At 39.7% G+C, this 12334-nt stretch overlaps 1 protein-coding gene across 1 annotated transcript; it reads left to right on the top strand.

Annotated features, from left to right (window-relative positions):
- Window positions 1-1749: 1749 nt before the first annotated feature.
- ubac2 (UBA domain containing 2) lies at window positions 1750-7610 on the top strand. Its single transcript, XM_026310189.1, has 10 exons — window positions 1750-1916; window positions 2952-3076; window positions 3347-3466; window positions 3860-3966; window positions 4145-4268; window positions 4391-4438; window positions 4730-4838; window positions 5245-5387; window positions 5565-5711; window positions 5979-7610. Exons 1-10 carry the CDS (start codon window positions 1886-1888, stop codon window positions 6084-6086), a joined length of 1062 nt encoding a protein of 353 aa, XP_026165974.1. The 5' UTR covers window positions 1750-1885; the 3' UTR covers window positions 6087-7610.
- The last annotated feature ends 4724 nt before the right edge of the window (window positions 7611-12334 follow it).

The following is a 12334-nucleotide window of genomic DNA, read 5'->3' as shown; positions in this document are numbered from 1 at the left end:
TTCAGATGACCACCACAGAGACTGTCTTGACTAAAAAGGTTTGTGACTTCATTCAACACCATTCTACTCTTTCACCCTCCCTTGTATCTCTGTCTCTCCCACACACACACACACACACTCACACACTCACACACACACCCCTCACCAAGTAGCATTGTCCTGCCGAGAGATGTGTAATGGAAAAGATAAATGGAGGATAAAGCTAAGGTGACAGGACCGAGCATGCGTGTGTGTGTGTGTGTGCATTTGCATGCTTGTGTATTTCTGAGTGTGTGTGTACGCCTGCATGTGTGTAGTGCACAACAGACCAGCAAACCATCTGCTCATCTCCTCATAATGAACAAAGCAAACAGCAGGAGTCAAGGCTGTCTCCAAACCTGGAGTCTTTTTATTGGTAAGCACACACAAACACACACGCGGGTACACACACAAACACACGCACACATCTCTGTGCTGTTTAATCTGATTATCTTTGATTGAGAACAGGAGCAAAGCAACCTTTTTAGACCTCACTCCTACATCAGTGACAGAGAAGGTCTGAAACACAATTAGCAAGCTGTTCCTGAGCTCTGCTTTGCAGTCACATCTGACCACAGGCAGCCAAATAGACTTAATGGGCGGGAACTAACCAATGAGAACTAACACACTACTGCATCTGTGGATGATGGGGAAATGCAACACTATTAGACAGCTGTTCACCATATCTTTTCAAATGTACTTAGATGTATCATAAGCATTGGATCAGTTGACTCAGGAGCAATCACAGCCAGGCATGAAGGTATACACACAGTTTGATGTGAATAAAATTGGCAGCCTGTGGTGTAAGACAAAGCAGGGCCTCTGCAAAGGAAGCCTGGACCTTGACGCGCTATGACACAGTGTGCATGAAGCCAGAGGACCATAAGAAAAAGTCATTAATCTGGACTTTGTGCAGTAACATCCTGCTAAAGGCCCTGAGGAACACTGTTACCAATGGTTTCAAGATATGAAACACTCCCTGCATTACTTGTATGCATATCCAACCCTTAAACACAAATTACACACTGAGCAAATGGTCATAGATGACAAGGCTGAAACACATGATTAGATCAGTGCTTCAGGCCCTGGGAATGCCCTTTCTGAGGGCCATAAGGTAATAGCAGGTTAGCACTGTGATTAAGAAGACGACTCATCATCCAGCATCTGCTTATGAGGAAGACACTGAATCCCAACTGCAAGGGTGGTGAATCTGTCGTTTTTCTCTTTTAAGGTCTTCTTTTGATCATTTTCCTCAATGTATGTGCAGATACATCTTAATATCAATATCAAATTATGATATTATTATATCAGAATCACTTGCTGGTTCTCAGGGAGAATTGACACACCTCTCACTGTGTATAAAAATAATTAAAATCCGCCCCACCTTTAACAGCTGCAAAGATAATCTGCTGTACAGTCTATATTGCTCTGGGATGGTCTGCTCTGCAAAATTTAGATGCCAAGACTTTCCCATTTGCTTTTGTTTTTTCATTAATTTATGTCCACAAAGAACTATTAGTGAAATTAAATTGTTCAAAACGGAAAACAGTTAATGTAAAATTATTATCTAGTGCCATGTCTCTAACAACTGATGGCATAAATAACTTTTGATGTGAGTGGAGCCTGAAGTCGTCTTCATCACAGACCGACAGCACCCTCAGCAGGACGGTCCTCTTAAGTCTCAGCTAACTGCGAGGTAAAACCTTTTTGGTCTTGCACGGCTTCTGTAGGAGATTCCCCTTTCCCCTGTTTCGTCTCCACACAGTATGGATCCTCTCTCCAACTTTATTTCGGTGTTTTAGTGTTTGTTTTGCGTTGCCTTGGGATTAACAGTCTTTGTCTGGATTCCGTAGCTCACCTAGACATCATGTTTACCACCACCGGCTCTCGAGGCCTATGTAAGTATTTCCGGTCCAGCATTAAACCAGAGCCGGGCTGTCGCAGTTAGCTTGGCTAACTGATGTTAGCATTGCGGTGTCATTCATTTACTCCACGTTGTATCTGTCACTCACAGCTGATTGATAATCTACGTTTTGATTTGCCATTTAGACGACTGGCCCAAGTTAAGGCCTGATCGTTAGAAATCATCGATAACTTATGGAATTTATTGATTATTTTGCTAAATCGGTGTAAGGATCTGAGTCTGCCCCGCCTCTAACGTTAACACATAGTTAGGTTATAAAAATCTGATTTCTCTTTGTCATCAACTAAACGCTGGTCTAATATTTAAAACTCCTTAACGTGTCCGGACAGCAAGACGTTGTCGTAGACTGTGTCTGTCAGTCTGTCACAGAGGAAGTACTCAGATCATTTACTTCTGTAAAACACTAGTAAAAAGAAAGTACACCAGGTAAAACTATAAAAATACAACCAGGAAAATGTATCGAAGTATGACACACCTCTGTTAGTGTTATGTTATTATACTATGATAGAGATAATTTAACTATTCCCTATTGGACAGCAGCTAATTTGTTTTCATTGTAGACAAATCAGTTCAATCATCAGCAGCAGTCAAATTGTATATGTTATGTGAGTATATGTGAGCGGTTTTAGGCCTTTGCCAGACAAGTCAGCTGAAGACATCATCTTTGACTCTAAGAAACCCCAATGAAAATTGTTCTTACTGACTTCAGACATTTTTTTTTTTGACAGCCTGGTTAATTAAGGAAATTAGTGGCAGATTAATAAACAATGAAAATAATTGTTAGATGCAGCTTTTCACGATGTTTGCTTTGTCCAACCACTAGTAAATTAAAAAAAAATACATTAATTATTAGCTCTACTTGTATATACTTTTTAATTTATAATAAAGCCAGATTTTTTAAAAATCCTTTCATTATGTTTTCTGTGTAAAATCAAAATACATACAGTGACAAAATACTATAGTAAAGTATAAAATGTACTCACTTTCCACCTATTCTTTTTCTGCACAGACAAGGCTCCTCTGTCTAAAGGCCTCCTGCTTGTTCTCAATGGTCTGGCTGTGATGCTCACTCTGCTGCCACAGTACCAAGATCTGTTTGTATACAACATACAGGCTGTCACACAGCAGCACCAGGTATGTCTCCAGTATCTGTGTGTGTGTGTCTGTGAGTGCGACACAGACTTAAGAGACTAACGGCAAAGCCCTGTCTGCAGATGTCTGTACATCTTGTGTTCGTTCTTGGCTGCCACACTCTTCTGCTTTGTGTGAAACTGTCCTGCTTTAAAAAAAAAACAAAACAATAAACATAAGTTGTTTTTCTTGTGGTGTTATTCTGTGTCAATCAGAAAAGGCATTATAACTGTGCATCCGCAATGTTTATTTCTGCTCTCCCTCGTGCTGTAGGTGTGGAGGTTGTTGTGTGGCAGGTTGGTTTGTCTAGATGTGAAGGATTCCTTCTGTGGCGGCCTGCTCATTTACAACTTCCGAATCTTTGAGAGAAGGTTTGGCACCAGGAAGTTTGCTGTAAGTATCAAAACAACAGTGAAAACATACATGACTATACAGAATACAAAAGTGACACCGCTGCTGATATTCTTAGCTGAAGGAGCTTGCCCCAATATTTGGGACCCAATATTTGGGACCTCAGTCCAGCCTTCAGTTTTCACTTCCTAATTTACTTTAATAAACCATCAGTCATAATTACTCTGACACATATGTGTACATCCTCATCTTATAGGGAAGAGGACAAACAATTTCCTCATATGGCATGAAGCATGTGACATGCTCATTTGGCAACAGAGCATTTCACATTGCCCTTGTGTTTATAAAAATGAGTGAAATGTTTAAGTGGAAAAGACCTTTGTTCTATGTTTGCATTGTTCTAATCATCATATATGTTGTTTTTCTTAATTACAGTCATTCTTGGTGGGCACTTGGTGTCTCTCTGCACTGATAGACGTCCTGCTAGCCCAGGCCTTCCAGTTATTATTTGACTATGAAGTGGAAGAATTGCCTGCAGGATTGTGAGTAGCTTAGTCACTGTAGTGACAATGATTATCCTGACAGGTTTTAAATAAAAGTTTGAAATGCAGATTTTTTTTAATTTTTTTTTTTAAGTTCTGGCTGTTTTTTTTTTTTGTTGTTTTTTTTGTTTGTTTTTTCCTGGCATCTCTAACCTCTCTTTCCCATCTCCTCTCTCAGGCTTGCTCCAGTCTTCTCTCTGTTTGTGCCTTTCTACCTGTCAATCCCCAGGATGCCAGTCACACAGGTCCTGGGCCACATCCACATCACCAACAAGTCACTGGTCTACATAGTAGGCTTACAGGTAAGCCCGTGCTCAGTTACTGTGGACATATGTATATCTCTTTTGCTTTGTTTCCTGTTATTCTTGGGAATAGTTCCAACTGGTCTGGTCTTTATTGCTTCTTTGTGTTTCTCTTTGCCCAGATGTTGACTTCTAGCCCCTTCATGTGGCTCCTTGCACTCAGTGGACTGGTGAGAAGCCAAAGTTTTCAGTTGTTTCAGTTATTCATTTAGCAAGGATGCCAAGTATTTTCTGAATTCAGCTTCTACAGTGTGAGGCTTTGCTGCCTTCCCTTTTTTTTATAGCTTCAATAAATTAATTTACAGCCCCACTTGGTTTAACTTTGAATACATCTCATTGCATTAGGATCTAGTTGCTCTGTTACCTTAGCCTTGTCAAAAGTTGTTCTATGTATCATAAAGCCTGTGAATGTCTGTACCATTTTATATACTGTACACATTTTTTATGACTGTGTCTTTCAGATCTCGGGTGTACTGTATCACTCCAATGTCCTCCGGTTACAGAAGCTCATCTTTGTACCCACCTGGCTGTCTCGTATAGGACGGTATATTCTAGAGCCAGTCTTCTCAAGTGAGTCCAGCCTTTAGTAATCACATACACAAATCCTGTGTAAATCCTTTGCACATATATCAATGTTGCAGGGTTTGACATGGAGTTAATGTCTCGTTCTGTGGAATAACAACACTTGTACAGTTTAGGTATGTGAGCAGTGCAGTGATGCAGAATGACTTAAAGTATTAGCATATGCTAGAATTGTTTTTCATTTTTTACCTTCAATTTAAAAAAAACCTATTCCTGGGGTAGTAGGTTTAAATGATCTTGTCACTTGAACCTGTCACTAACTTTAGAGAAATAATTAAAAGAAACAGTTGTTCTTTCTCAACCTTTTGTTACACTTTACTTATTGATGTAGAGATCTTTTACACAGTCTCAAAAAATGTTTGTTTTTTTTTGTGTATTATCTGTCATCATCAAGGCTCACAGCCAAGCAGTGAGACACCCCTGGGGATGGGTGCTACTCTGGACATCCAGAGGCAGCAGAGAATGGATCTGCTTGACCAGCAGCTGCTGCTGGCCCAGTTCAATGAGGCCAGGAGGAACACCAGACAGCAGCCACAGGTGGATAGATACACACTGGCGCACAGGGGTATCCACCCACAATGACACACACATTTACAATGTCAGAGCGTAATTTACTTCAAATGTCAGAGGCCAGTAATTGCAGTTGTACAGCCTGCAAAATGTCTCCATATGTGCAAAGTACTTGATTATGCTTCCATGTGCATCTGTGTACAGGCTGGGTTGTTACAGTGGACTAGGCTGTTCCCCTCCCTCAGACACAGAGGACAGAACCGCACCCAAATACCACCTCACCTCCATGCTCAAACAAACCAGTCCACACAGGAGCCACTACTGGACAACTCTCCAGTTGCGGAGGAACAGGTGGGTGTCTGCCTTTTTGTTTCTGTGCATATTTGTGCATCAATATCAAAGTACTATTATAATTACTTTCTGTACTTTCTAGGGATATTTTTTGACATATTTTATGACCTAGATGACTCAGACAGACTGGTAACTCTCCTATGATGAAGCTCATTTTTATGGCCTCCCTATGCTGTACTTTGTGCAGGGTGCCCTTATAAAATTTTCCCAGGTGTTGATTTACAGGCAGCTTATCTCTATCACCTTTTTTTTTTTTTTGCCCTACAGGTTGCACTTTTGGTGGAAATGGGCTTTTCCAGGACTGATGCCCTTGAGGCCCTCAGAGCTTCAAACAATGACATCAACATGGCAACCAACTTCCTTTTGCAGCACTGAGAGTGAGAACCAACTCTGTGAGAAAAACAAAGGTGAATGAGGACAAAGATAGAAAGCATAGGAAGACAAGCAACCAAAGCAGAGGAGCAAAAAGGAGAAAACAGAACATTTTTTGAAAGTGAATGACAGTGAATGATGAAAAACAGGGGGGAAGAAAGACAAAATTTGTACAGATAAATTGAAGGCTGTGTCTCTACTCCCTGAAGCCGTGTTAGGCTGACTCGACCTGGACTGAGCCTGACAGCAGGCTGATTAATGAAGAAGTGTGAAGCACTAAAGTGGGAGACATTTACGTCATAGCTTTCTGACGGCTGTCGTTGTGTGAAACAGGCGTCATCACCAAAGGCACACAAGTTAGAACCTAACTCCATGGAGATTATGAAAAATAGAAAGAAAAACTTTTTTTTTTTCCCACAGTACATCTTAAAAACTCCAGAGTCTTTTAGTCCAGTGGAGGAGATACGTGGGAGATATCTTTAAAACAGAACTGATGCGAAAGCACGCAATCCCACTGGGATCCTACACAGCCTCCAGATGGATACCAACTTATAGCGATGTGATATAGTTTTATATAACCCACTGCCACTCTATTTCCAAAATGACTGATTATACATTTGACATGGAAAACAGATAAAGAAAAAGGTGCACAAGGTTTTTCAAACCAATCAGAGACAATTACATGATCTATCAGATTTTTGTCTCGTATTGGATAGAGTAAAATACTTTTTTTGTGAAGTGTTTTAGGCGCTCCATTCATTTTGTTTTTCCACTGACAATAGCAATGAAAACACAGAACGTGGTTATATGTAACCACACGAGGAGGTGCAAAGTTCATTATCATGACATAAAAAAATATGAATCCCTGAACAATGACTTGCTTTAGCTTTAGAGCTGACTGGTCTGGCCCATCTGTAACTTTGCAAGTACATTGGCAGTGACAGTGGTGTTTGTTGGGACGTTGGTTAGATGGGCTTTCTCAGGGTCTGTGAGGCGGCTTCTTCACAGTTACATTTACAGACATAAGTGCACAGACACAGATGCACAGTAGCTTGTCAAGGAGGACATGTGTCAACACCCTTGACTGTTGCTTTCATGATTACACACACACTCACACTCAAAAGTTTTATTTATTCTCTTTACTGAGGCTTTTCTCTGCCAGTACACGTGTCTGAATTCTAGCAAGTCTTAAAAGTTCGATGATATTTATTATGCAATATCATGATGGGAAAGTTATGGCGACTGTGCATTGCATAGGAAGTACTTTATGTATATAAGTGTGCAAACCGTTTGTGCAAGAGGAGTGATATTGCAGCCACGTTGTATCGATGTCAAAAGACAGATGCTAGTTTTATATTTTGTGCATAATGATATTGATAATATATGACCACTGTCAATTGTGTGTTTTTATTTTCTGAGTGATATAATAGTATATGGCTGTGATGAGGGAGTTGTTGCATGGACAACTTAAAGATGACGTGTAATGAATCATATGTGGTCTGCAGAATAAATTAACTTAATGACTAATAATTGCGTCCCATAGGAGGTGCTCATCATGACAATACTAAACTGACAATCTACAGTGTTTCCTCTGTTACTAATCCTTACTTTGACATGGATCTTTGGTTTACAATGCACAGGCCATTAAGTGACATTGAACATTTTAAAACTGATTGGCTTAATTTTCCCAAATAAAAGCACCATTATTCTCTGGCACATACTGTTTTTGCCTTCTGGAAATTCAGCATACTCTAGAGAGCTAAATTTGAAAAAGACACAATATAAATTCTGGAGTTCATTCTCAAGCAGATATCCTTTGCAGTTTTGTTTGAATAAATTATTTGATGAATATGTACATACTAATCTTGAGTTTAATCTGTTACCCGTATCCACATATTCTAATCCTCAAATTGGAAAAAGATATCCCACCATCTGTTGCCTTTCATACACTTTTCCCATTGCACTACTGCCAACCAAAATACCAGGGATGCTGCTATAAGTGAAAACTACATCTGTACAATTTCAGTAACATATTCTAATAGTTTTATTATGATATGTCAGCTGTAAAGTAATCACTAAACATTGTAAAATGTGTAATCACTGCGCTGTTGTGGTATTGCTTTTCAAGAAATGATGATTATATAAAATATGTAAAATGACCATATCGTTTAGACCTGTTTTGAACATTTAAATGTAAGTAATGTCTTTTTGTTTTCAGTTTGAAAAATAGAAACCTGTTGATAGACCCCAGAGCTTTAGACTCAGGTAGGACTTCATGTTAATAAAAAATTCTCGTTAGTTTAATATCAGCTCAATAGCAGTTGTTCCTGGACTTGGGTAAGGTGAGGAAGAAAAAAAACTTTATATGGACCATGATAAAGGGTCACATACAAACAATGCTGCATTTTAAATATGGGACACAGTATCTTCCTGCAACTATTCCTAAACTCTTAAACAGCTGCCATTGATTTAAGCTTTATCATTCCACTTCCTTCTGAGTGTTAGGTGTCTCAGATCACTAGATAACTCAGATCACTCTGATTCATTTGACAGAAACCAGGGTATATAACAAAAGAACTTTTTTTTCTAGTGCATGTTGGACTTGAGGAATTCTTTTTAAAACAACTTGTAAAAAAAAAAAAAAAAAAAATCCACAGTTTGTTTTGTTTTGTCACTAGATGGAGACATCGAGTCAGAAGATGTGGTGTTATTGCCAGTTACTCCTCTGCCACACCCACCCACTCCAATAATTCCAGTGAGCAGACAGCTCCAGCAGACAGTCTCACTCCAGGATGGCTGAATATTAATGTAGAAAAATTGCACATCTTCAAGTCAAATAACTTCAAAAGCATATGGTTTGCCAGTGATTCCCTGAAACACATAAAAGCCTATATTTCTCACCATCTCTCATGTATAGCACTTGAAATAGCATTAGAATTCCCCAAAACATTCAGTAAACATGTCTTTACTAAAAGGTCTCCTGAGTTCACACTGACACAGTTCCATCCAATATCAGCTGACGTCGCAACCAGTCAAGCGCTGCAGCTTTTAATGGCTGCAGAATTGAACAGCAGCTTAAACCAGAGTGATTGATATCTGTGTCTTTGTGTTCCAGTGTTTAATTAAAGACAATAATTAAAGAAAAAAATCACTGACAGCAGACCTCATTATGGATTTTTTTTAAAGCATCCACTTAATGTGCAGGATTAACCATGCCTTGTTTTAGCCATATCTATTTTAAAATTACAATTACCTATCTTGATGGGTGTCCACATGTGATGACTTTACATGTGTTTATATTTGCCCTGCTTTGCGAAAAGGTAGCTGCATGTCCCTGTGTTTAACCAACAGCATCACCACCAGTAACAGAATGATGATGTATGTTCTCGGGTTTTCTCCTTGTCTGGCAGGGAAACCATTAGCGTTTAGGGTACAGCCAACTGTGGCCTTGAAGCATCAGCAGTTGTCTCAGGCTCTTTGTCATTGCATTTGTCAGTGTATAGGAAAAAGGTGCCTGTGCCTGTGTTTCAGGCCAAAGGTTAAAATAGAGTATTAGTTTCAGGTTAGTATAAAGGTTTATGTGAAGAACTGATTCTTAAAGGAACAGTTTACCAGCACAAACAGTAAATCTGTTGGCATTGGCTGGGAAGGTAAAATCCACCTATCAGAACCTCTGAGCTCACTAATTGCTATTTTAATTCTTGTTAATTTAATTCTTAATTCTTAAATACTTGCACAAAAGTGTAAAAAATACAGTTTGCCATTGCCATTGTAACCAATGCACTGTTGGCTAGGAGGAGTGTTTCCTGAAGTGTCCACTGCTCCCAACCAAGAAATAATGTGGCACATAAATATACATTTATACTTTAGTTTGTTTATGGAATTCTATAGCATGCTTTAAAGGTCTATATGCTAAGTTAAGCTTATCAGTGGTTGGCTATAGCTTCATATGTTTATGTTTGTGTGAGTGAATTCTTTGCTGATGCTGTGTTGCTGGCATGCATGTATCACTTCAAACAGCCAGAGGCCTGCACCAGCTCTGTCTCCACTGTATTCCCTCGCCAGCTCTGTTACCATGGTGAGTGCATGCCGGTTTGTGTGGTTGCCATGGGGACCCCGTATTATAGCCTTCCTCCTGCTCTCATCATGTTTCTGCATGATCATTTGTATGCCTCTTGTACGCTAATGCCTGAAAAAAACATTAGCAGCTCAGGGGAGTGCCTTCAGGGATTGCCTTCTGTAGAAACACGTCCAGGTATTCCTGATGCTGTTTTAGTGGATTGCAAAAATACCAAAACCGTCACATCACTTTGTCACTGTGACTTTGCATGTTTAATGCTGAAAATGTCAGTCATATGAGGATAATTTTGAACAATGAGCTCTTTTTCTTTCTTGCTAGTGCATCCATAGCTATGGAAGCCAAGAATGCCACATGCCTCCCACTAATATGGTAATAATATTCAAGCTACTGTGCTTTGAGATAATGATATCATTTGTTTTCTTTATTCCTACTGACAATCAGTCTGTCCATAGCTCTCATACTCCCACATTATTTTGTCTTTGTATGAGTGCTGCATGCATGTGCATGCACATATGTGCTGAGTGTTTTACACTATGCACAACATGTGGGAATGTTTGTCGCTTTCTCAGGGTAGAGAACAAGCAGCAAAGGCCACTGATGTTTTTCCCTAGTTATTTTCAGAGGAACTTTATAGTTAATGGGGCACAACAACGCATCTCCGTTCAGGCCATTGAGAGGTTTGGTATTTCACTTCCATTGTGTGCTGGCTCCTGTATGCCAATTGTGGTCTGTTTAGTCTATGCTTGCTTTAGTTACGTCAAAAGGAGAGCAATCTTCTTTAATCATTAGGGCATGACTAGGTTCACTTCACTTCACTTAGGATTTGTGGGTTTGTTTAACCTGTTTTTCATCTTCCACCAATGGCATTTTTTCCCATTTTTTCTTTCAGTTGTTTGTTGGCACCTCTAACTAGGTATGCACCTGGAACTGCCTGGGCCCATTTATTTAAAAAAAAAATACAATCCCCAGGATGCTCATCTGAAAGACAGTCATTTGAAGCTGAAACATCTCTACACCACCTCTCTAATCATCATTCCTGTGAGGTAAGAAGCCTTCACTCTTGACCATCAACTGTCACTGACCCCAAGCTTCTGCCTGTCCTTGTGTCTACATATAATGAATGCTTTCGGAGTAGCTGTCCTTCACATAAACAACATTTAGATGTTATGACATAGACATGATTACCACTTGTGTTTGTGCTGAAGTGGCAATGAGGATGTTTATCTGAGGTGAATCTCACATTAGGTAACTCCAGATAAAAACAGTTGAAGACACACCGTTATGTGATTTAAAGGTCAGATCAAAACAAAATTATTGATTTATGGGGAGACGTTATCAGAGAAACCTGTCACCAGTCCAACAATGTGTCATCTAACAAAATTATGAGCTACCGTGGTCTTTGTTTCCTGATCTCTCTCACACAAATAAAACTCTGATCCATGGCAGACACCTGCAGTAAAATTTAAATGTGCAAAATTTGACAGGCACAGAAACACTTTGCTCTTTCCCTCCTCTATAACTATACCTTGGCCGTTCCTTGTCCATGTATAGCACTCATTACACTGCCGGGAATCTCTCTTAGTCCTCTGACCTTTAATAAGGTTCACTTCCTCTGAAACTGCACACACACATGGCATGGCATGAATGTATGGTTCGTGTATGTGTGTTTATTTTTATGCATCAGTGCATGCATGGTTGTGTGTGCGTGTGTGTGTGTGTGTCTATAAATGTGATGAACACATATCCATTCAGACTTCTAGTTAAGGTTGAAGGCGTTAAGCTGATGAAAGCTTTCTCTTCCGTTGCTCCTCTAAGTGAACATTACACACATACATACACGCTCCAGCAGATCCATTACATCCTGTCTGAACCCGACTTTACTAAACAGTTCCAACATTGTCCTGAATGTGGAAGTGTCCAGCTGTTAGTGCATTTATGATGGAGGCTTAGAGCTGATTCTGGATATGGTTTTTGCACCACTGACATACAACAGGAAGACGTTTCATTCATTTATCTTTCTACTGTGTCTTTGGTGCTCTGCACACACGTGATCTTACCTTACCTGTTTTTATACCACATCTTTCTTTCTGAGTAGTTGTTATTGGGCACCCTGTTTCTAAAATTCATGAATTTTGCCATTCCTCTCCAGTCATCGCAGCCTTTACATACA

The sequence above is a fragment of the Mastacembelus armatus genome, chromosome 15 (assembly GCF_900324485.2).
Source record: "Mastacembelus armatus chromosome 15, fMasArm1.2, whole genome shotgun sequence".
Taxonomy (NCBI): Eukaryota; Metazoa; Chordata; class Actinopteri; order Synbranchiformes; family Mastacembelidae; genus Mastacembelus; species Mastacembelus armatus.
This window is presented reverse-complemented; position numbering and strand designations above follow the sequence as displayed.